This window comes from Podarcis filfolensis, assembly GCF_964270895.1.
Source record: "Podarcis filfolensis genome assembly, chromosome: 12".
Lineage (NCBI taxonomy): Eukaryota > Metazoa > Chordata > Lepidosauria > Squamata > Lacertidae > Podarcis > Podarcis filfolensis.
In genome coordinates this window covers 49,370,501-49,396,278 of record NC_139614.1, presented here as the reverse complement: position 1 = coordinate 49,396,278, position 25,778 = coordinate 49,370,501, and the positions used below count along the sequence as shown (strand labels likewise).

The 25,778-nt window shown below is 41.1% G+C and overlaps 1 protein-coding gene across 1 annotated transcript in view; it reads left to right on the top strand.

Annotated features, from left to right (window-relative positions):
* The first annotated feature begins 3,268 nt into the window (after window positions 1–3,268).
* The window catches only part of LOC310745925 (sodium channel protein type 5 subunit alpha-like), a 40,289-nt gene continuing 17,779 nt past the window's right edge, over window positions 3,269–25,778 (top strand). Inside the window, exons 1-13 of the mRNA XM_083579221.1 lie at window positions 3,269–5,638; window positions 6,181–6,309; window positions 7,604–7,695; window positions 8,497–8,697; window positions 10,589–10,652; window positions 12,804–12,954; window positions 15,134–15,328; window positions 17,856–18,041; window positions 18,451–18,553; window positions 20,446–20,675; window positions 21,643–21,801; window positions 22,924–23,319; window positions 25,191–25,571. Coding sequence (XP_083435347.1) covers window positions 5,517–5,638; window positions 6,181–6,309; window positions 7,604–7,695; window positions 8,497–8,697; window positions 10,589–10,652; window positions 12,804–12,954; window positions 15,134–15,328; window positions 17,856–18,041; window positions 18,451–18,553; window positions 20,446–20,675; window positions 21,643–21,801; window positions 22,924–23,319; window positions 25,191–25,571 — 2,409 coding nt within the window. The 5' untranslated portion in view covers window positions 3,269–5,516. The remainder of the gene's footprint in view (window positions 5,639–6,180; window positions 6,310–7,603; window positions 7,696–8,496; window positions 8,698–10,588; window positions 10,653–12,803; window positions 12,955–15,133; window positions 15,329–17,855; window positions 18,042–18,450; window positions 18,554–20,445; window positions 20,676–21,642; window positions 21,802–22,923; window positions 23,320–25,190; window positions 25,572–25,778) is intronic.

The window sequence follows — 25,778 nt, the reverse complement described above, 5'->3', positions numbered from 1 at the left end:
CTGCCCCCCACTGGTATTGGACAACTGGATACCTCCACGTATATAGTTAAGGCTACAGCCCTGTACAGTATGAATTTACCTGGGAGTAAGTCTCAGTGAACTTAACAACATTTTCTTATGAGTAGGCACATATAAGGCTTGCACATTCTGACCTGAGCAGGGCTTAATCCCAGGTCAGCAGGCACGGAGTTGTGATCCTGTTTTACAGATCGCAGCCTAGCAACCCGATTTAGTGCAAACATACTATGGAGTAGGTTTAGCAGTGCTTACCTTTAAATATATTTATTGTTTATACATTATTATTTATTAACTATATTGTGAAAACTTTAATTAACAATATGGAGATTTAATTCAGTATGTGGCCTGCCAGGTTCTGTGTCAAAGTACTTTTGTGGCTCACGTGGTCAGATAGGTTGGACCACCTTAGTTTACAGTAAGGTTTCTTACCAGATAATGTGTGCCACTAATTCTAGTGTCAAATTATGTATAAGACTGGCAACCACATATTCTTCGTTACTTATCTGCCTTGTTCACATGTAAAATGGTGGTGAGGCCTGATTTTAGCCCATAATGGTAGGTGCAACATTTTTTCTACGGAAATTTTCTACTACTATATTTTTTCACAAAAAAGTGTTTTTAATTCTGCTGGAGGTTCTCTCCCTCTGGAGAGTGTGCAAAGCCCTGCATTTTGAATCTAAGCTCCCAGCTGATACATTTGTTAATTACCCACACGTGTGTCAGATCTATTTTTCACCTTCACATACAAGTCTGTTTCAAAAATCTGTACAGTACAGTATTGTAAGAAGTTTGGGGTTTCCTAGAAATTCATGAAGGGTTCCTCAATAATACTAATGGCAAGATAACGTACAAGATAGCTTTGCCCTCTGCTGTTGGTTTTCTGTGTAACGTACAGTTTCATTCTCCGTTCACAAAAAATGTTTTGAGTCACTTTAAGCTGGGAGTTGATCTAGCTAAGTCATATTCATAGTAGGCACTTTTACATCAATGGACTTGTTACTAAAGTTCTGAACTGGCCTAATTCAGACATCTTTAGTTATTATATAAATATGCATGTGAAATGGGAACAGATTGGAAAAAGTGGTATATACATTTTAGAAATAAATAATTTGCACCACTCTAATGTATTGTGGGGTCCGTTAAATATTGTTTATCATGTGTGCAGTTTTGCTGATACCATGGTATCAACTGACCCTCCCAAATCTTCTGTTATCATGGGACTTTTCCTATCTGTGTTATTCCTTTTGTAATCAGAATATTTGTTTGTTCCCAGTGCAAGAAGATGCCAAATTTTTCTTTTTCAACGGCTAGTAATTTCCTTCGGTTTACTCCTGAGACCTTGGATCAAATTAAAAAGAGAATTGCTGAGAAGAAAGCAAAGCGTGCCAAGGCCACAGAGGAGGGCAATAGTCAAGAGCAAGAAGAAAATATTCAACCACAGCTTGATTTGAAAGTTTTTAAAAAGCTACCTATTCTATATGGAAAACCCCCTCCTTGGCTCATTGGAGAACCACTGGAAGATGTTGACCCCTATTACAAGGATCGTGAGGTGATACAGTTTCTTTAAAGTAAATTGTAAGAATTTTTGTTACATAAAATGTTTTTGTAAACCAAAAACAAAAATGCTACAGTTTCTTCTTGTGTGGCAGTCAAAGTAGAAATTACAAATGAATTTCAGAACATGTCTGAAAACATTAATTAATTTAATAAATATGATCAAATCTTTAAGCATAGTATCTGGCATTTAATTAAAAAGTCTATTCTTTGTTAGCATTGCTATAAATGTTCATGCACATCTTGGACAGAAAACCCATTTAAATGGTACCACGTGCACATTAAAGCAAATCTGTGGACAGGAGCCTAAATGTTCAGTGTTAATTTTTCAGATAACGAGCTGTAGAAATGTGTACAGTTATGAACATTTAACTTTTAATTTTTATGGCACTTACATGCACTTCATTATGTTCAACATTACAACCAGTAGACCCAGGCAAAATATATTTTTCAGTGAACATGCTATGAATAAGCATACACAGTCAGAATGATTTGTTGTGCATTTGAGATAAACTTCATATGAAATAATCTCTGCTGAAGTACTACATTTGTATTAATTCATTAAATTAAGATTTTAATGGAGGCCATAAAATCAGTGTCTTTGTCACTGTGATAATGCAGCATATTCGTCTTATGCTAGATGAGATGTATCACCTTATTTCATTTGTAGCTGTGCCTGCTGTTTTTGTTTGCTATCAGCAAGCAGAAGTATATGCAGTCCACTGGCCTCTTAATAAAAATAGAGGTAGAATCATTCCGTAACTTAAGCAAATGAATAAAACAGCAGAGCAACATCAACTTCCAAACTCCCATTATTTATTTTGCAAATGAATTCCATGGCACAACTCTGATCTGAATCAGTGGCTGGTGATTTATTTCATTGCAAAAGGCAGCAAGCTGAGATCAAAGCACTGATCTGTGCCATCCTTGTGTGTTTGGCCTTCAGTGAATGGCTACCACTACCCAGTCTTTTATGCAGCTCCTTGTCATAATGATGGGTCTTCTGAGTGATGCATAAATAGAATGAGTTGTACTTCTGTGTTTGTCTACTTTCATCTGCAGTCCATATTGTTCTCCCCAGTCAATCTTTATGAAGTTGCAGTGTGTTTATATTTGTAGACAGTAGGTCTATCATGAGCATGTTATATTTAAAAGGCATTTCCATCTATTTTACAGACTTTTATGGTGCTATCAGCCAGGAACAGAATCTTTCGGTTTTCTGCCACCAAAGCCTTGTTTTTTTTCAGTCCTTTCCATCCACTGAGAAGACTAGCTGTGAAAATTTTGATACACACATATCCTTCCAATGGGTTTCCTTCATTCTTAATCTCTTATACGGAATCACAGAGAACTGTTAGTTATATATGTATATATGAGCTTTAATATATATTTCTTAGGATTCTGGAGAGTGAAAAGGTGTGTCCCAATAAAATATTATGTGGAGGTTTAGTGAGTGGGTTTTTCTTTATGTTCCATGGTTATCTGTTTGAATTTGAAATAAAATTTCTTTTAGGTTAGATTAGCTATTGACCATTGAGGTTAACTCCCACTCACTCACCCTCATTTTCTGTAATATTTGACTGGATTCACATGTTTGACTAATCATTTATTCTATTTTTAATATTTTGTTAGAAGCCGCCCAGAGTGGCTGGGGAGACATGGGTGGGGCACAAATAATAATTTATTTATTTATTTATTTATTTATTTATTTATTATCCTGTGTTCTGCAACTTTGCTATGGTCCACTATTGCAGTTGAAAACAAAATTTCAACTGTGTTACTAAGAAGAAAGAGTATAATTTATTATTTAGAGCTACAGAAGATTAGATGAAATGTAGGCTAGGCCAGAGCCCCTTGTAATTTGCAGTGACAGATATAATCAGCTGGTGCTCAGCAGGTTGAAGATCTCAGTGTCCTTTCTGTGCTTGAACAAAAGGCTTATAATTATCTGTTTTGTTTAGATACCTATTTGGACTGCCTGTATTAATTTATATGTTTAAATCAGGATTGATGGAATATTATTATTCTCAATGTCACCTGACAATGTTTATTATTATTATTTGCTTTTCTCTTTTTTCTATTATACTCACAAATTAAAAATTGAAATAAAAAAAGAAAATGAGATGGTGCAAGTGCACCTTTAGGAAAACTGACCATCAGCCATTCTCCTGTGGTGAGTCCATACAATATGAGAGCCACTTGTTTTGCTGGCCCTGTATATTAAGATCCCTTGTCTTGCAGTCATGTTTCATAAAGGTAAAGGTAGAGGGACCCCTGACCATTAGGTCCAGTCGTGGCTGACTCTGGGGTTGCGGCGCTCATCTCACTTTATTGGCCGAGGGAGCCGGCGTACAGCTTCTGGGTCATGTGGCCAGCATGACTAAGCCGCTTCTGGTGAACCAGAGCAGCGCACGGAAATGCCATTTACCTTCCCGCTGGAGCGGTACCTATTTATCTACTTGTACTTTGGTGTGCTTTTGAACTGCTAGGTTGGCAGGAACAGGGACCGAGCAACGGGAGCTCACCCTGTCGCGGGGATTCGAACCACCGACCTTCTGATCGGCAAGCCTTTGGCTCTGTGGTTTAACCCACAGCGCCACCCGCTTCCCCATAAAGGTAGAGGGACCCCTGACCATTAGGTCCATGTTTCATATTATAGTTAAATGATCAGAGCTAGTGTAACATGATCCCTTCACCTCAAAACATACAACCCCAAATTATAAACAGTACATGCCCCAAGTGTGCAACTGTAGGCTAGAAATTGGGTTGCTTATGCAACTTTGTTCCATATTCCCTTCACTTCACCCAGAAGTTCATACCCATCTTTAATACCTTGGTTTATTCTATACTGGACACACTAGCCCTGTTTTGAAGGTATGAAATGTGCAGGTAAGGAGGAGAGCTTTCCTACACTCAACATCCATACAGGCAGCAGAAGGTCTGAATGTTGTGGGCTTGGGCATATGGTGAGCTGGCCTGATTTGGACTATGACTAAAAGTGGCAACCATTGCCCCACTGGCGTACAAAGGGGGTGCACCATTTGGGGAAAGGGTGCCATCGTGGCCGCCACCCCAGGATGCGTGCCGCACGCCGCACAACCATGGACATGCGTCACACCCCCGCGGGTGGCACGCCACGCCCCCTAAATCTTCTTTTGTACTTTCAAGAGCTCTTGTTTGGGTTAGACATGGATCTTGTTTGTTGTTGTTGTTGTTTAGTCGTTTAGTCGTGTCCGACTCTTCGTGACCCATGGACCAGAGCACGCCAGGCACTTCTGTCTTCCACTGCCTCCCGCAGTTTGGTCAGACTCATGTTTGTAGCTTCAAGAAGACTGTCCAACCATCTCGTCCTCTGTCGTCCCCTTCTCCTTGTGCCCTCCATCTTTCCCAACATCAGGGTCTTTTCCAGGGAGTCTTCTCTTCTCATGAGGTGGCCAAAGTATTGGAGCCTCAGCTTCAGGATCTGTCCTTCCAGTGAGCACTCAGGGCTGAGTTCCTTAAGAATGGATAGGTTTGTTCTTCTTGCAGTCCATGGGACTCTCAAGAGTCTCCTCCAGCACCATAATTCAAAAGCATCAATTCTTCGGTTACCCAGAGAATAAAGGCAAGACTGTCTACTGTTAAAAGGCTGAAAGGAGATTTCATCCGATCAACCTCAAGTACTTGAAAATGTGCACGGGAACTACCTTGTATCAGTCCTGATTCTGACTATAGCCTAAGGTTCATAACAGTTACTATGCTGAATAAACAAAAAAACAAGCAAAGTTAAACTAAAGAAAATGCATTATTTTTAGATTTTTCCTTTTAATTTAAGAGCATGATAGTAAGTAGCATTAATCACATTTATTTTGGTTACTCATATTTTACCACAAGGTGTTGAATATTTATTTGTTTGTTTAATTTATATACCACCTTATACCTGGAGGTCTACCCCTTGTTTTTCAATGAAACACTATTTCCTTAACACATCATGTACATTATTCATAGCATTCATAACATGTGTGGTTCTCGTTAACTGTATTTTTATGACTTTAAACAAGCCTCCAGAAAATTACCGAATCGCTGAGTAAGTATCACTCCACACTTCATGTACAATCTATGGACTGAATGAGAATCAACCCATTGGAAGGCAGGAATAAACACAGAAGGGATGCCTGCTTGTAATTGGGAAATACTAGAGGTGCACCTGATATTCAAATAGGTGCACTGAGGTCTACTCAGGTCTAACTTGAGTGGGGGTGAGGAAGTGAATTAGCAGCAAAATAATGCTCATTTGTGCACAAGCCCTAAGTCTCCTATTATACTGTCTTGCTTGGAACTGCAAAAGTAAGGGGAGGGTGAGTCAAACAGCAGCGCATATGTGACTGGTGGGATGTATTTTGCTTTCTGGATCATACAATGTGCAAGCCTTATCTAGTAGTTGGCTCAGAGATGGAAATAAATAAATATTATACAGTAATCGTATAATGAAATCTAACCACACCTTTGCCTACAATGCCATCATAGCACTTCCATTTTTCCTTGGGCTTCATGTGGGAAGTAGCACATGAATAGCCTTGATTCCCTCCACACTGGTAATGATTTTGTTTCTCTGGCTTTGATTTTCAGGTATATTTTCACAGTTATTTATACAGTTGAGTTTGCAGTAAAAATAGTTGCAAGGGGATTTGTTTTGAATGAATTCACCTATCTTCGAGATCCCTGGAACGTTTTGGATTTATTTGTTTTAATTATGACGTAAGTTTCGGTGTTTCTTCTTTGCAGTTTATAATTTTTCATACAGGAGAAAAACTAGAGCTAGAATTCTGCTAGCTTTGCATGTGAAGATGCTGCTGACTTTGGGAGCATTTAAACATATAAGGTGGGAATCGCCTAACAAGTTCTGTCATTGTAAGCCCTGTGTGAAAACTTCTGGTTGCGTAACAGGGCTTTCCCTTCCTTTCCTTCCCATCGCAACTCTGACACACCCCAAAATTGGCTCAGGCAATGTGGGGAGAACCCCCAGAACAGAGGGGGAGGGGAAGGAGAGGAGGATAGTTACGTCTGGCAACCTGCACTACTTGCATTGACAGGATGTTCACCGTAGGATGATGCTGAATTTCACCCATTGTGGATGTAGTTCGACTTGTTAATCTACTAATTCTAGCTACTATTAGACTTCATGTTGTGCCCTTTGGATGAGGAGTGTTTTGGACTTGTGTCAAATTTTAACTATACGTTGTAGAAATATCTGCACAATTTTGAACAGCCAGTGTGGTGTAGTGGTTAAGAGCGGTAGTCTCGTAATCTGGGGAACCGGGTTTGCGTCTCCGCTCCTCCACATGCAGCTGCTGGGTGACCTTGGGCTAGTCACACTTCTTTGAAGTCTCTCAGCCCCCCTCACCTCACAGAGTATTTGTTGTGGGGGAGGAAGGGAAAGGAGAACGTAAGCCGCTTTGAGACTCCTTAAAGGGAGTGAAAGGTGGAATAACAAATCCAAACTCTTCTTCTTCTTATGAAACAGCCAGTCACTTAAACTATGTGTGGAGGTTTGTTTCAGTATAAACTGAATGCTAGTACAGCGTGTGGTGGAATGGAATGGTCTGTGGCCCTGCCCTCCCTGAGTTTACATACACACAAAATGGGGCCTTGTGCATGCAAAGTATCTGCTTTACCACTGAGTGAGTATGGCCCTTTCCCAAAAACAATATACACACATGAAGCTTCTTTATCCCAAATCAGATGATAGGTCTTTCTAACCCACTGCTGCATGCTCCTGGCAAGCAGTAGCTCTGCTTGAGTTTCCTGCTCCTTGACATTCCCCCCGGAAGTGTGGGAGATTGAACCCAGAGCCTTTGGAATATTAATGCTGTGTCCTACCCCTCAGTTGTAGCCCACATGCCACTTGTAATAGCCCATTGTATGGGGGAAGCAGGGATTGGCGGGGGCAGGTAAGAATATGTGTGCAGAATACAAACTATAGCTACCAGTAGCATTGTCTTATAAAATGATGAGTCTGTCGATATCTTTTTTCATATTTTGAAATTTTCAGGTACGCAGCTTTGGCTTTGGCTTTTAGTAGCATTTCAGCTATCCGAATTTTCAGGGTTCTGAGAACTTTAAAAGCTGTTTCTGTAATCCCAGGTGAGAGGCTCTTTTTCTTGCTTTGTCTGTTTGTTCAGTTACTAAATTTGTCTTCCACCTTTCACTCAAGGAATTCAAACTAACCCAAATAAGAAACAGTTAAAAACAATCTATTATGAAAATTCAATGAAACAGTAAGTCACAAAAGAGAAAAGTTCTGACAACACCACAATTTATAGATTAAGGTTACCAGATTTTTTCCCCCAATGAATCCAGGGACACTTTTCAACTTCAGTAGGGATGACAGGATTTTGTCAGGGGACTGATTTGTAAATCCAGGGACTGTACCCGAGAAACAGGGACGTTTGGTAACCTTATTATAGATCAAAGCTGAACTTTAAATGGTACCAGAAGACTATAGCCTATAGGGAGCTTGTTCAAATTCTGGTGCACTTCCAAAAACAAATCAGGAGACAGACACTATCAGAAGGTGAGACACTGTTATGCACTCCCATCTCCCCACCCCTAAAGCACATTGCAATAGTTCGACTTCAGGGCTATGCTTTCCATAGCGTAGACCCATTAAATGTCAAAACGATAAACAACTACCTGACATTCAGAAGACATCTTAAGGCAGCCCTGTTCAGGGAAGTTTTTAATGTGTGATTTTACTGTATTTTTGGTTTCTGTGGAAGCCACCCAGAGTGGCTGGGGAAACCCAGCCAGATGGGCGGGGTACAAATAATAAATTATTATTATTATTATTATTATAAAGATAATAGCTGAGAAACATAATTCAAAAGGGCTGTAGTTTTTGTCCTCTGTTATCAGTCTGTATAATATTTACTCTTCTGTTCATAGGACTGAAAGTCATTATAGCTTCACTTCTTCAGTCTGTCAAGAAGCTTGCCAATGTGATGCTGTTGACAGTTTTCTGCTTGGCTGTCTTTGCCCTGGTTGGCCTCCAACTCTTCATGGGCAACTTAAAATATAAATGTGTCCATGCTTCTTACTTGAATAAGAGCATCAGCACGGAGGAGTCATGCACATTAAAGGATCCAGGTAAAAACACCCTCCTTTAAATCTGTAGCATATTGCTTACATAACCCTGGCACTTTTTGTACTGCCAAAACAGTGTTTTACTTTCGGATCATTCCTAAACTGGCATTTATAAATTAATACAATAGCATCCCACGCACCATATTATTATGTGGTTTTGAAGTTTCATTGAACCATGTTGAGTCAGATTTAGACTTTATATTTTGCTAGCATCTTTATTTGTGTAAGAACTAATAGTAACAATATAGTATACATCAAAATAGTATACATCAAAACTAATTGGACTGTTATGTTGAGAGTGCATGTCGGAGTTCGTCTTTAGTTTTCCTTTTCTGTGATCCATCCCTTGGAGCTCTCCTGGCCCCAAGCCGTCACTTGGCTCTGCTCAATGACCCACCCTTGCATCGTGGTGTTCACCTTCTGTTGTCGGATATATCTGTTTTTATGTCCCTGTGTTTTTATGTTTGTACATATTTTATGGGCTAATAGCCGTAAATAAATAAATAAAATAAATAAATAAATAGTAACAATAATAATGCTGTCATATGACTTGAGCTGAATTATGTACGGCACACAGACCAACAGCACAATTCAGCCCAACGCAGACCTGGATTTTTATTTTTTTTAAAGGGTCTGGAGAGAGAGTTCCAAAGTTGTGGAACCACCACCTAGAAAGCCCTATTCCTAATACCTCCCCAGATAATCTGGGGCTTGCCATTCACTGGTTCCTCAACCAGTCCTCCATCTGCATCTTTCTAACTCAGCCAGCCCATGACATAGCAACTTCCAGCTTGATTTCTCTTCACTTTCTTCCATGTGGGATATAAGGAGGAAGGAGATTGGAATTCACTTATTGAACTTAGTCTATCCAGCCTTGGCATGAGTAACCTAGCCTTATTGATGACTTCCTCTGAGGAGTCAAGGACCCCAGTGCATCCCATGGTAGTGATTCTGCCTCTTTTGGAGCAATCGCCTTCAGGCAGAAGGAAAGAGAGTTTAAGGAGACATCCTGAGGGGCAGTCAGAACGCTACTGAGATGGATGACATTCTGGTGAGGTGGGGCCTTCTTCTGACTCCCTCCCCAACTGGTGACTGAAGGCAGATCTCTTCCCTCCACTCCACAGAGAGTGAATTTTCTTCTGCTGTCTTTGGGACTGGTGCTCTTTTGGGGGAGCCACCTGGGCTTCAGTGTTGACTTATGTGAAACAATGCAAGTGTAGAGTGTATGCATCAGCCAACATGTCCCTCAGCAAGCAGGAGGTGGTTCAACAACAGGGTGGGGGCAGGCCACAGGAGAGCCTACTCAGCTGGGCACCCCTGAGAATATGCCATCCAGGAATCTCCTCCTCCACTCCAGATGAATAGAATGTTGGACTTGCATTCATTTTCTGCAGGGGATGGAGTAGATCCAATGCTCTCAGTGCTTAGGGTGACTGCAGTAGGCGGATGTATTGGGTTAAAATGTAAGTACAGCAGTACGTAGTAAAATGAGGCAGGGAGGGTGTGTCCAGGGGTATGTTCCCTGTTGGTTTTTCTGTTCCTGTTCTATTCTGTTTGCCAGTTGCATTGCCATGATTGCATACTGTTGTGGAAACTGGGGTGGTTTACTCTTAGGGTGTCATCAATCTGCATATCTTGCCTAGTGAAGTGAGTGGGAGACACAACCCATATGTGGGTCCCCTCCATCCACTGCAGAAAATGAACTTCCCACAAAAAGTCCAGCATTCTACTCTCTCAATTAGATCAGGGGATACTGCTGCAGGGTCTGATGGACCAATTTCATATGGCTTGGTGGGTCAGACACAGGTTAGCCACCTGACTGGGAGTTTGTATTATGAGGTAGGAAGAGGCTTTAAATGACTATTACTTTTGCTTCCAAAATGTTTGCTTCCAGAAGTATATCAGAAAAAGAATTCTTCTACTGATGTATTGCTGTGTGGATACACCTCACATCCCAAGTAAGTGTAACTGAGGACCAAACTAGACAAGATGTTAATTGTTAAAGCTATAAACGGCTTTAGCCCTATATACTTAAAGGAGCGTCTTCACCCCGTCATTCAGCCTGGACACTGAGATATAGCTCCGAAGACCTTCTAGCGGTTCCCTCACTGCAAGAAGTGAGGTTACAGGGCCTTCTTGGTGATGGCAACCACCCTGTGGAACACCCTCCCATCAGATGTCAAGGAGATGAGTAACTATACAACCTTTAGAAGGCATCTGAAGGCAGCCCTGTACAAAGACGTATTTTATGTTTGAAGTTTTACTATGTTTCTGTATATGCTAGAGGCCACCCAGAATGGCTGGGGCAACCCAGTCAGATGCACAGGGTGGTACTACTACTACTACTACTAATGTTAATACAATTAACAATAAAAACAATTAACATGCTTAGTTTAAAAATTTAATCAGCAGCCATGCATGACTGGGACGTTTAATAATTTCCTTCTATGCTGCAGACTTGATAAAAATCAGCCCGACTCTGTTGGTGGAAGAGCATATCTATAGTGGGTTTTTCCCTCATTCTGAAAGGCAGAATTTATGCAGACGGAGACCCCCTAACAGTTCTAGTCCCTGCCTTCATTGGCCTAATAAGAGTAAAAACAAAACTCTACTCCTTACCCCAATTCTTAGCTAGGGAGGAAAGTGTATCAATCATCTCTTTCCCTTCCCTTCAGATTCTGAAATACATTCAGGTCAAAAGACATGAGTAAATAAGATCAAGCACAATAAAAGGTCCTTCTGCCTTGAGTGTGCCTTCCCCAGAGGATTCCCTGGCAGGAAGGGGTCAAGAAAACTGATCCACCTCCAACACACTCCACTTAATCAATGTACCTTATTGACCAGTCTGCCTTTCAATAGTAGATGGATCTGACTTCTGAAAATGTATCAGAAGCAAAGGAAGAGTGGTGCTAGATCAGGCCAAAGGTCTATCTAGAAACAGTGTCCAGCATGTCTTTCACAACAGCCAACCCAATGTCTTTGGGAATCATCCTCTCCTGCTGTTGTTCAGAGGCATGCTGCCTCAAATACCTGATGTAGGAGAGCCATCATGACTAGTCGTTCGGTCAGATCTTCCACTGGGGAGAAAAAAGAAGAGGAGGAAGCATGTAGGATAAACTTTCCTTGTCACTCTAGTCATATCTAGAAGAGAGTCTCCAAGAATCTAGAACAGGCTTCCTTAACCTCAGCTCTCCAGATGATTTGAGACTACAATTCCCATCATCCATGACCGCTGGTCCTGCTGGCTAGGGATCATGGGAGTTGTAGGCCAAAAACATCTGGAGGGCCGAGGTTGAGGAAGCCGGATCTAGAAGAACATTTACATGTCACATCTATGAAGTCATCTGGACATTCTTCCTAATATGGTAAAAGTGGGAGAAAGTCTTACACGCCAAAGCAGGTTTCAAGGAACATGTTATCTTTGTACAAGCAAGCATTCACCAGAGACTATCCCCAACCACTCACAGAAAAGCCTCTGACCTTTTCTTGGTCCCCTCAAAATAAGGTCACAGACCACTCAGTTATTACCTACCTTCATCTTTTCCTCAGAGGTGCAACACAACTTAACTCACAAACAGTGCAAAGTTTCCCCTCATGGGATCTCCACAAGGTATTCTGGGCTTTAAGTAAAACAACAACACCTCATTGAGCCACTGAAATAAGTCTCTCAAGGTCACTCCTTATCACAATTACATCTGCCAGATGATTCTTAGAACTAGGGGTACTGTCTATTAAGAAGCAAATCCTTCACTCAGACCCTTCTGCCTCTACCCTTTATAGTTACTGCTCCCACACGGACTTTGAGATAGGATGGGCTAGTCTCTGTCCTATGCCATTATGCCTTTAATAGCTTTCTCTGAACATATAAAACTTTTCTGTAGCAGGGGAATAAAATTATAACTTATCACAGGGGCCAGTAAAAATGTTGATAACGTTGGTTTGATTTTAATAAACTCTGTTCAGTATTGACGTTGAGACTGTAACAAAACCTAGAAGATTAAGTATGTTTGAGAAAGATGTGAATGTCCAGGTTCCACTTGTAAGGTAAGCAGTCAGAGAGATCTTTTACTTGAAAGTTATCAGTAACATAATGTATTCTCTTTTATAAGTGAAACTGAATGTAAAAACGGAACCTATTATTGCGTGAAATATGGAGAAAATCCTGATGATGGATACACCAGTTTCGATCATTTTGGATGGGCCTTTCTAGAATTGTTCCGACTGATGACACAGGATAGTTGGGAAATCCTCTATCGGCAGGTAAAACTTTTTTTTTTTTTTTAATGTACTGTTGGTATCTACTCGAAGGGTAAATTTCCTTTAACATAGCAGGGACATTTGGGTTATGGCTCCACCTTCTGGTCAAGTCAGAAATGAACACTTTGGAAGTATACTGGAAGTACCATGATGCTTCCATGGACTTCCATACAGGAAACATACCCTTTAACATTTCTCAGATGAAAATAGGAACATTTTTCACTCCCTCCCACAACTGAGCCTCTTCAAACCCCCGCCCCCATGTTTTTGTGTCCCCCCCCCCGCCCCGCGGAGCATTTCCTATTTGAAGAAGGGTGAGTGTCGTCACCAGTGCACCAACAGAACACACACCACCATCCTGAGAAAACACCTTAATCCAAATTTTATTTTATTTTATTCTTTGGTGGAGTTACAAAAAACAACCCACGCACCAATAAATACATTTTAGAAAAGGGCAAGATTAGGCACAGATGTGCAAAGCTTTTTAATCATCACCATCAATACCCCTTGTGCCCCACTCCTGCCCAGGACAGCAATGCCTGTACCTCAGAGCTGGCAAATCACGCAGGGCTGAGCCTCGGTAGTGGCAGCCTTTTCTCCTCTTCTCCCATTCTCCAGCAGCTGCTATGAACTGCTCAGAGGAGGAGGTTGTCAGTGGCAGCCATGGAGAGCCAGGGAGAGGCAACAGGATGCTCCTTCGTAGCTGCCACTGCTGCTGCCACCACTGCTCGGGACAAACCCTAGCTTATTCTCCTCTCCGAGCTCAGCACTCTGAGGAAACAGGGACATTCCAGGAAAATTGGGACACTTGGAGGGTATGAAACATAAGCCCAGGAACTTAAGGAGAAACTTAGAAGCAAGCAAGCAGAGATCAGCAACAGAAAAACCACCATCAGGAACAGAAAGCCTACTTCCAATACTAACACTGAACAGTTTAATAGGGGGAAAGACCTATAGTCTTCTTTTTTTAAGTGCAGACAATTTACACTGAAGGTACACTGAAGGAAATCTACGCTTCATGTTGGTACCAACCGTACTATTTCACTATTTGACCCTCCTTCCAAATGCAGCCTCTGCCTCTGCATAATTATCAATTGTGAAGTGATGAATGAAAGTGTTTGGAGAAGCCCATGCAGCTTCTGTACAAGCCTTATGAAGAGCACCATTAGTAGTGAAAGCCACAGAAGCAACTGCAGCCCTAGTGAAATGAGCGATCAATCAAAGTGTAATTGTAAAGCTGTCAGAATCTTACGACGGTCCCGTGAAGGGAACCTGTGTGCCATGGGAAGTCACTTCAGTATAGCACCTCTAAGAAAACATTTAACTAGAAGTATAGAAGGAAGGAGAATTGGGTTTAGAAAGAACAGAGGAAATTGGGTCCTCCCTTGAAGAGGGCACGTTTTGCGGTGAGACCTAGACAACCGACACCCTGTGTTGTGGGTGGGTACAGTTGGTAAGCCACAACACCTGATTGGCAGGTCCCTCGAAGCTGGGTACAATCTGGCCAATGGGACACAGTTCAAACAGTTCGAGGGACCTATTTACGCACGTGACCCAGAGCTTCCTCTTTTGGCGCGTGCATTTGGAACACCCGCCCACCTCTCCCGACTTTTAGGGCTTGTTGTGCTTGACCTTGATATGCCATTGTGTGTCATCTGTCGTTGGGACAGGGGCACGGCAGGAATTTTCCCCACTTGGCTGATTGGCTGTTGCCATTTGGGATTCGCTTGCCGCGTAGCAAATCGTCACAACTTGTAAGGTTGCAGATAGGCTCTGGTTCAGGTGATGGGGATGGGAGAACACTCTCGCCATCCCTATGCGAAGGGTATTCTGTTAAAGGAATCCAGGGACTTGATGGTTTGGTCCACCCCTGTGAGGGGGTTGTGCCCGTGCCTGAGTCCAGGGGGATATTTGGGTGGCGGAGTTAGCCCCATTCCCGGCTTTCTGCTTATCCAGGTGTTCACCTTTGACTGACCTATGCTGGTGCCCTGGGTCAGCACTACCTGCCTGGCAGGGAGCTAGTCGAACCAGAGCCTATGCAACCAGTCAGTGGTTGCTTGACCTGATGCCGTTGCTGTATTACTATTCTATTAATTGGATTATTTTAACATTTGCTTTTATTCTCTGATCATTGTTTTGCTGAAAGACAATACATGATGAGTTATGTATTTCATGCTTGCAGGTTATCAGAACATCTGGAAAATCTTACTGCATCTTTTTTGTGATAATCATCTTTTTGTGCTCATTTTATCTATTTAATTTAATCCTGGCTGTTGTAACAATGGCATATGAAGAGCAAAACAAAGCAACACTTGCACACACAAAGGCAAGGGAGCTGTTACTTCGTGAAGCAAAAGAACTACTAAAAAAGGAAAAGGTTTGTAAAACTTTTAAAAAAATTATTATTATATACTTAGCCTAATTGTTTTTATTGTTGTTGCTGTTGTTAACAATAGAAATAAAGTATGTATAAGTCTATTGCTGTATCTTCATCCATGATAATTACTACTTAATTATGGCTGAAGTTCCAATAACAGAATTTAATATTTAATACTTATTAAATTTCTGTAGGGGAAGAGGAAAAACATTGCAACATTAACATGTGAATTAAATGAAATACGTTAATAGATGGTGGCAGTAAAAATGCTGAAAGCTTTTGACTGCAATTGGTGATGCGATGGTCTGGAATGTGATTCTCCACTTTGCACTTTTTTTGCTGTTTGTCATAGACTGACCTTTTTATCTATTTACTTAGAAAAATTAAAAATTGCTTTCAAAATAAATATTTTCAAAAACTTACATAGTACAGGATGGCTTGCAAACATGGGCACAGAGCAATCCAAACTCTGGGTATAGGGCAGTATATAAATTCAATAAATAATAATAAAACTGGATGTGGGTGGCGCTGTGGGTTAAACCACAGAGCCTAGGACTTGCTGATCAGAAGGTTGGCAGTTCGAATCCTCGTGCTGGGGTGAGCTCCCGTTGCTCGGTCCCTGCTCCTGTCAACCTAGCAGTTTGAAAGCACCTCAAAGTGCAAGTAGATAAATAGGTACCACTCCGGCGGGAAGGTAAACGGCGTTTCCGTGCGCTGCTCTGGTTCGCCAGAAGCGGCTTAGTTATGCTGGCCACATGACCCGGCTCCCTCGACCAATAAAGCGAGATGAGCGCCGCAACCCCAGAGTCGGCCACAACTGGACCTAATGGTCAGAGATCCCTTTACCTTTACCTTTACCTTTAATAATAAAACTACAGGAAGCCCAAGGAATTGTTTAAACCCATGTAAATTATGCTGGTGTGATTTACCCTTATTCCAAACAGCATTTAAGAGTGGGGCTATGAGCTGGCCCAAGCCTAGCAGAGGGAAACAAGCTTTTAAATTATGCCAGTGTAACTTCCACAGGGTTGCTAGGTCATGTGATAGAGCTGAATGGATTTTGGAATGCCAAAAAATATCCCCTTTTCTGGACTTGCCTCAGCTGAACCTCGGCTATGTCTCTGGCTGAGCAGGGATGAGGGATTTCAACTGGCATAGCTTTGCCTATTCCAAACTTTGCTCATACCTGTAGATCTTGGGTTTGTATTTCTTGCTTAATTAAGCGAAAAGCCTTAAGAATACAAAAATATGCCTTGAAGAAATATCTTCAAGGAACGATATGCCTTCTAAAGTTTAAAAGTATCTTCAGGAATTGAAAAATGAAAGTTGTTTGGAGGAGATATCCAATAATTCAAAATGAAAGCTTTAAATTCAGGGTATAAAGTTTGAAAGTAGCTAGCTCAATATCCGTTTCAAAGAAATATTATTCAGATGCCTGTAAATCGGAGGTGGGAACCTTTTCTGGCCTTTGCACCAAATTCGTATCTCCCTTCCCTGTGGCAGACAAAATCTGACAGGTGGACAGGGCAACTAATCTGTCAATCAGTACAACATCAAGTCACTACAATTTCAGGTGATGCTGTGCTTTGGAGTCCCAGTTCTTGGGACTAGAAAGCACAGAGCAGCATTGTTTGAAAGCACGTTTGCTCTTTGCAAAAGGGGTTTTGAGGCATTCCCCTGCTCTCCTGTTTGAGCATCCATCACAGTAGCTTTTCAAGCAGGAGCATGATGGTGTCTGAAAGCCTCTTTGCTGTTTGTTCCCTGCTTCAGTTTGAGCCTCTGTAGGAAGTGTGCATGTGCACAGAAACCTTAACCACATCTGGGAGTGATAATACCCAAGTTAGAAGGTCCAAACTGCTCCTACCTCATGGTTCCGGTTTCTTCAGAGCAGGGGACATAATGAAGTTGCTCTCCTACATTGCTGAAGTCAATGGTGGTTCTGACTATCTTGGTCTCAGTGGTGGGGCAAAGAATAATCTCTCCCTGAATGCACTCACCTCCAGAGCAGCAACAGAATAAATAACACTATATCCAGTCAGGTAATCAAGGCTACATCTGTCATATTATATGTGGATTGTGATAGGGCCTCTTTTGCAAACAGTAGTGCAAAAAGTCTGTATACTGCTCTCGGGTTATGTTCTTAGATAGTATAAATGCTCTGTTTTGGGGCAGAACTAGGTATTGTTGCTGAGATAATGTTTCCAATAGTCCTAAATGCTCACAAGTTGCTTAATGAAACGAACAGTTCTTACAAACATGCACAGAGCCTGTGTTGCAAAGATTGAAAAATTATACGCCTGATCACAGAGGTGAAACTATCAGCGACTTCCTCTGAAAGAGTGTTTTCTTCTCAATGTTGGTTTGGGGAAGGAGATTTTGTCTATTTGATCTCAGAGGAGGCCTCTCTCCATGCTAACTGCCTTCCTATTTTCAAGAAGAACAGGCTTTTACAAGATAAGATCAGTATTTCCTCATTTTGATTACCGGTTATGGCTAATTGCGCTTACTTGAACATGGTCTATTCCAGGAGTTGGCTTCCCAAAGACAAATTGCATCCTTGGATGAAAACACTGAAATGTCAAGTGTGGAATTCAAAAATAAAAAAATGAGGAAAAGCAAGAGGAAGAAGAAAACGAAAGACAAAGAGCCAAAAACTTATGGAGAAGATGAAACCCTGTTTTATACACCACCTGATAAAAGTCAAAAGGAGCTTGTAAGTTTTAGCTGCAACAGCTTCAGTGGCATCTTTTTGTATGTCAATTTGGAAGTGCCAAATAGAGCTTTATTAAATACGAACCCCAGAATTTGGGATCCCCTCCAAACAGATGCTAAAAATTTCTACTCATTTTTTGCAATTCTTTCTCTTCTAGCATTTCCATGACATCAGAAATATAATGTTGCACACTGCCCCAATCATGACAGTAATTCACAAATTAGCTAACTCTGGCACTAGCTATTTTGAGAAGGACTTATGCTGTTAACCAGCTTTCGTTTTTAGATTTCTTTAAGGGTACGTTACTCTATCTGCTGCTACATTAATTCATTGGGAATTGTGTAAGTAAATGGAGAGATAATCGTGTTACTTCAAATATTCACTTTGGATTTGTTTTCTGCACCCAAAGAAGGAGCTGTTAATGTCCTATCACCTACCTGTTGACACTCCTGATGATCCATTTCAAAGACAACGGTTAACAAGTGCTGCTAATGTCATCAGCAAAACCATGGGTGAGTTAAAAATAAATAAAACAAAGTTTTAAAGAGGTTGGGGGTAACTTCTACAGTGTTTTTAAGTATTTTGTAAAAGATAATCAAATCAGTATTCCTTAAAACCTGAGAACAGTATATATTGAAGATTATGCTGAAAAACTAGGAGAGTACCGTAATTGTCTCAGGAGTGAGGGCCACTCACTGGAAAGCCCTGGCTCACACTGCCCCTCAAAATCTTCACATTTAAATAAATCATAAAAAATTGTTTACCAATTGGGGTTTGTTTTTGTTTTGCTGAGCCTTTAGCATTTATTGTCGTCATGTTTCCATATTCATTTCAACAGTCAGAAGAATACATATTAGCACTTCACTCATAATTTGGACCAAATATAGGACTCATTGCTTTCCTTAGCTCAGTTTGTGTTCATGGTTTTGGTTGTTTACTTGGTTTATGATGACACTGAGATTGTAACTCCAGTATGGGTATGTTTTGCAGCCTGGAATGTCAACAGTGAGCTTGGTTCTGATGTTGATCTTTACTATTCCATCTGAAAAACTGGCCTGCAAATTCAAATTATCTGCTCCCAGAATAAATGATGTAACGGCATAAATGATGTAAGGAGGGAACTGTAGCCCAAGATAGGAAAAGAGGTAGTAAGGAAACACCTAGCTACTTTAAATGAATTCAAATCTCCAAGGCTGGATGAGCTGCATCCAAGGGCACTAAAGGAGGTTGCGGATGTAATCTCAGAGCCTTTGTAAACTCAGACCTTTGAGAATTCTTGGTGAACAGGTGAGGTCCCTGCAGACTGGAGGTGGGCAAATGTAGTCCCCATCTTCAAAAAGGGGGGGGGGGAATAAGACCCAGGTAACTATTGATCAGTGAGCTCGACATTGATACCAGGAAAGGTCCTAGAACAGATAATTCAACAGTTGGTCTGTGAGCACTTAGAAAAGGATGCTGTGATTACTAAGGCCCAACATGGGTTTCTCAAAAATAAAGTATGCTAGATGAATCTCATTTCTTTATTTGATGGAGTTACAAGCTTGGTGGATCAGGGGAATGCTGTGGACATGTGTATCTTGGTTTCAGTAAGGCTCTTGACAAAGTCCCCCATGACATTCTTGCAAGGAAGCTGATAAAATGTGGATTGAATGAGGTAACTGCCTTTATGTTAGAGGCATGACTTTTGCCCAGATTTATTGTTCAGTGTAGTCTGGAGTTTTTCCAATGCTTTCTGCGAAAGTTTCTTGCCCATAATTGTGTGTTCATACAGTCTGCTGCTGCATGTTAGGATTTGTGGGATGATGTAGTGTGTCCCAAACTGGTATTAGAAGTCCAACAGAACAGTACTATGTCAACTCAGTCACAAGTTCTATTGAATTCAGTGACTTTCTTAGGTATGCAGGGTTTGGATTGTTGCAGAGTAAAAAGAAAGAAGAGAAGAGAAAAAGATTGAAAGAGTGGCTTGTGTAGGACAAGGGATTTGAGGGAACCTGTGCAGATCCTTTTCAAGTCAACCCAAGAAGATATGGTCCCCTGCTTTAATCAATGGATTGACAGCACTTGAATGGATTGCTTATAGACGCAGACTTTGTTTGGATAAATACGTATATTCATATATGTAGTAGGACAATAATATTACATATCTGTATAATAATGTATGGAAGTGTACATTTAGTGTGCTATATCTTTTTTCTTATTGCACTTTTTATTTATTTTTCATTTGCACTTTTTCTCTTTTCTCTATTTTGTACAACTGACATTTTCTTAATATATTTTTTTTAAGTCAGAGGGGTGTGTGTGTGTGTGTGTGTGTGTGTGTGTAAAGAATTACCTATGTTTTACCTGAAATTGTTCTCATTTCATAACTCACTGTGCCTGTGATTATGTTCCTTTTGTTGTTTAGAATGGGAAGAATCAAAACTGGAATTCCCTCCATGCTTGAAAACTGCTGCCCATAAGTATCTCATCTGGCAATGTTGCCCACTCTGGTTGCAAATAAAGAAAATGGTGAAGAAAGTAATGATAAACCCTTTTGCTGAACTATTTATTACTCTGTGTATTATAGTGAATACTGTTTTAATGACATTCGAAAGAGTTCCAGAAACAAAGAACATGGTTTCCACAGGAAATGAAGTAAGTGAAGCCAAATCCTTATTAAGCTACATGCCAAGAATTACCATATTTTTTGCTCTATAAGACTCACTTTTTCCCGCTTAAAAAGTAAGGGGAAATGTGTGTGCGTCTTATGGAGTGAATGCAGGCTGCGCAGCTATCCCAGAAGCCAGAACAGCAAGAGGGATCGCTGCTTTCACTGCGCAGCGATCCCTCTTGCTGTTCTGGCTTCTGGGATTCAGAATATATTTTTTCTTGTTTTCCTCCTCCAAAAACTAGGTGCGTCTTGTGGTCTGGTGTGTCTTATAGAGCGAAAAATACGGTACCTTTTTATTGTTTTACTGTTGGAGAATTTTGGAGTGCCTTTGAACTAAAATTGGTGCCTAGAAATTATGTTTAGTGCGTACCTAAAAAAATGTGTTCATACAAACCCTTTTTTCTCTAGTGGGTACTAGGACACCATCAAGTGGGACTGTGTTTCACCTGTTGCTTGAGGCAAGAAAAGCAATTATCAGTCCACAGGAAGCTCTCTCTTATCCTCTCCCTTGGAATGTCAGCTGAAATATCAGTTCATTTTCCTGCCTCACTTGAAGCAGTTTTATATTTCCCTTGTGCTCTATTCTGGCCTGTTATTTCACTCATTGTTGTTATTATTATCTGTCAGTTCTGTCTGTGCTTGTAGGTTAGAGTTTCTGTGCGAATCTCATAGTAAGATTGAGAGAGTTAAATTCTGCCCTCGCCACGCAGGCCATCATGTACCTTGATGTGTGTATCCTTTTTCCTTCATACCTTTTCACCCTTAATTAATTACATTTGTGATCAGACACTCTTTCCCATGTTAATGGTTTTCTGGTGCTGGTTGGGGCTAATGGAAGTTGGAGTCCTGTAGCATCTGGAGGGCCACAGATTAGCCACCCCTTCCCTAAAGACATAGCTTGAATTTAACATATGAGACGTTTATTGTGTTCTGACATAATTTCTCTTGCAGGTTTTCACTGCCATTTTTACAGCTGAAATGATCCTCAAAATAATTGCTCTTGATCCCTACTACTATTTTCAAGAGGCTTGGAATATTTTTGACTGCCTTTTGGCTGTTTTAGGTATAATAAGCTTGGCCACGAAGCGTCCCCTATCAATTTTCAGAATGGTAATGATGACTCTCCTGTTATAGTCACTTTAAATCTTCCACATTAAATCTATGGAATCTAGGGCTTACTTTCCTTGACACTTTATTTATTTATTTATTTATTTATTTAATAGTGAGTATATGTGGCAAAATCAGTAATTTCAATAAATTATGAGCAGATGACAATCAAACTGAGGAAACACTTAGAATATAGGGTTGTCATGAAATCTCTGAGATGCATTAAAATACATTTTTACCTGTTCAAGAGAAAATAAAATAGTAAATTATATTGGTCACACCCACACTAGACATTTATATCACATGATTTCTCCCAAAGAATCATGGGAATAGTAGTTTATAATTCCCAGCACTTTACCAAACTACAGTTCCCATGATACTTTGGGACAGTGGCGTAGCGTGGGGGTGCAGGGGGGGCCGGCCGGACCGGCCGCAACATCTGGGGGGGCGCGCTCGCACTCACAGCTCTCTGCCCCCTGCCAAAATCCACGGGTTAGGGGGCGCAAATTACTTGCCTTGCCCCGGGTGCTGACAACCCACGCTACGCCACTTCTTTGGGAGAAATCATATGCTTTAAATGCCTTGTATAGATATGACCATTGGAATTTAAATTGCATTTTCAGCTTCGTTTATAATACTGTATGACAATGAATCCTAAGACAGCATTTTATTTTAATGAAATAAGAATAGAACAGGAGCACAATCATAGACACACCCTTTTAAGGGTTTTCTTTTGAATACAGGATTGTCATGAGATAAGTCTATTTCATTAGAGATGTGTTCTGTGAAACAGAGTGCATGCTTGAATGCATCTTACTTTAGAGGAAGAAATTTGCATGTTGAAGCAAACTTCCACCCTCCTTTTCTGGACCAGGAACTGCAAATTCAATGCATATTAGATGCATATTCAAATTCAGGTTTCATCTATCTGCACTACATTATTTTTGAATGGTTGCACATCACAAAGTGTATTTATAGCTTCCTTTTGATGCAAATATGCTTAATTACATACAAATCATGCTGGTAGAACAATTTATCTATTTTTAATAATACTGGAAAATCAAGACTTAACTTTCTCCTTTTTTTGCTGCTATTCTCTCCCTATCCCCTGCCCCCACCCTACAGCTGAGAATTTTCAAATTGTCCAAGTTTTGGCCAGCATTAAATAAGCTCATGAAAATAATGTGGAAATCAGTGGGCCCACTAAGCAACCTCACACTTGTTCTGATTTTTACCGTATTCATTTTTGCTGTGGTTGGCAAGCAGGGCTTTAGCCAAAGTTATAAAACATTTCGAGAAACATGTGAGAACAAAACGCAAATCTGTAACAGTGACAGTACTGATGCCACCCATAAATGTAAATTACGATGGCATATGGAAGACTTTTTACATTCATTCCTTGTTATATTCCGAATTCTCTGTGGAGAATGGATCGAAACGATGTGGGGCTGTATGAAAGCTGCTGGGGAAGGATGGTGCATTTTTCTGTTCATGCTGGTCCTGCTTTTAGGAAACCTAGTGGTAAGTTTTCAAAGAATTTCCTTATTCTATGGGACATATTTAAAATTATTTCTTCAGTAGGATTGTTTTCAAGAATGTTCTACACAATTTAGCTAAAACAGGCAGTGGTAAAACCACTCCTTAAGAAACCTTCACTGGATTCAGAAAACCTAACTACTGTAACTCGCCAGTTGCTAATCTCCCTTTCCTGAACAAGGTTCTGGAGCGAGTGGTCGCAGACCAGATCCTGGCGCTTTGGAAGAAACTAATTTTCTGGATCCATTTCAGTCAGGGTTTAGGCCCGGTTTAGGCACAGAAACTGCTTTGGTCGCCCTGTATGATAACCTCTGTCAAGAGAGACACAAGGCATACATATCCCTGTTAATTCTTCTTGACCTCTCAGTGACTTTCAATACAACTGACCATGATATCCTTCTGGAGCAACTGTCCAAACTAGCGGTGGGTGGCACCGTTTTGCAGTGGTTCTGGTCCAACTTGGGTAGACATTTCCAAATAGTATTGTTTGGGAGTGTTCTTCAGCCTTGTGGAGCCTTCAATGTGGGGTTCTTCAGCATTCAATTTTAACCCCTATTGAAATATACTCAGAGTCGCAAAGTGATTTCATGCTCTTTATTCAGCTCGTAATGGTGAGGAGGAATGAATGAAAGTCCCCTCAAAGCATCTGCTTTATATACATTATTTACACAATGGGCTGCACATGATTGGCTAATTCCGGAATTCTACTGTAAGCCAATCAGGTTGTGGATTCACTTCTATCTGGAGCATGATTGGGTGGTTCCTGCCAACCAATCATACTGCTGCATTGTTCTAGGAACAATCAGACTGCTGCATTCTGAATCCTATTGTTCTAGGACCAATCAGACTGCTGCCTTTTGGATCCTATTGTTCTAGGACCAATCAGACTGCTGCAGTTTGGATCCTATTCAACTCAGTACATAACACCTATGCTGTTTAGTATCTACATGAAACCACCGAGTGGAGTTATCCAGAGGTTTGGAGTATGTTGTCAGCAATATGCTGATGACACACAGCTCTACTTTTCCTTTACATCTGCAGATGAGGTAGTGGATGTGCTGGACTGCCTCAGCAATGGATTAGATGAGAGCCAACAAACTGAAGCTCAATGCAGATGAGACTGAGGCACTGTTAGAGGGTGGCTCCCTAGACACTCATTTTCCTGTTCAGGAGATCAGCTGATAGCAATGCCATTAAAAACACAAAGAGGGTCAAGTACTGGGCTATTAAAAACAATTCACTGTACAGATGTTGCTGGTCTTTCCCCCAGCTGAGAAGGGAACAGAAACAGAAGACTTGAGAGGGGGAGATTGGCATGGGTAACAGGGGATGTGATGTCACCACAGGAAAAAAGATGTCATTTTAAAATAGAGGTTTGGGAGCTGAGATTTTGGGAGGGAGAAGGGAGGGGCCAGAACTCCATGCAGCATTGGCTGAAAGAAGCTGCATGCAGAGACCTGGGAGCATGATTGGCTGTTGCTTTGAACCCAAGCTTGCTGAAGCTATGGGAGAAACAACGGGAGGTACTCCCTCTGTTGGATATTCACGATTTGATGGACTGATCCGACACCCTCCACCAAAACTCAGGTTGCAAATGTGTGTGAAATAAACCATATTTCATAAAGACATGGCAATCTCCCCTGTGCCTCATTCCCAAGGAACACAAACCCTGGTTAAGTGCCAAGACCCCCGGAATCCTCCTACCACTCAGCAGAGATTGGAGTGGCCTGTACAATACTGAACAAATGGGAAGTCCTTTTTCTCTGGGGAAAACAGGAAGCAGTCAAAATGTGTTACTTTCCAAAATACCCTTTTCCACTCTCATTGTTTGCTTCATCTGGTTACTTTTCATTCAGGTCCTCAACCTCTTTATCGCTTTACTCCTGAGTTCCTTTAGTAGCAGTGATTCAGAAACTGAGGTGGATGAAGAGCAAGCTAAGCCTCATGTGATCCTTGCTCACAGGGGGTTGCAATTTGTCAAACATCTGCTGTGGGACCGCTGTTGCAATGCCCTTGTGCAAAAGCTGAAGAAAGCAAGAACCAAGACCAAGGAGGTGACCATCCCAAAGGACGGTGCCACTGAGCCAAGGAAAGGGGTCCAGGAAAACTATGCTAGTGGTAAACGTTTGGAGAAGCTGCCGGTGGATCATTTTATGACAGACTTTAATACATTTGTCTGTGCTCCCCTTGCTGAAATGGAGACTTTTGGTGAGGAAGAAATTGATTGCAGCAAAGAGGTAAGAAACAGGCCCCACAAATGAACATTTCTGGTAGACAGCTGGTATAGATAAGCCTAGCCAAGAGGCTATGGTGAATAAAGCATTCCAAGTATACACCATTACTATATGCTTCCATTGTGGCTGATCCATGTTACATATATTGGAATATTATACATTATTAAGTTTGTAAATGTCTTTGTTAACTGATGAACAGGATTCCATTTC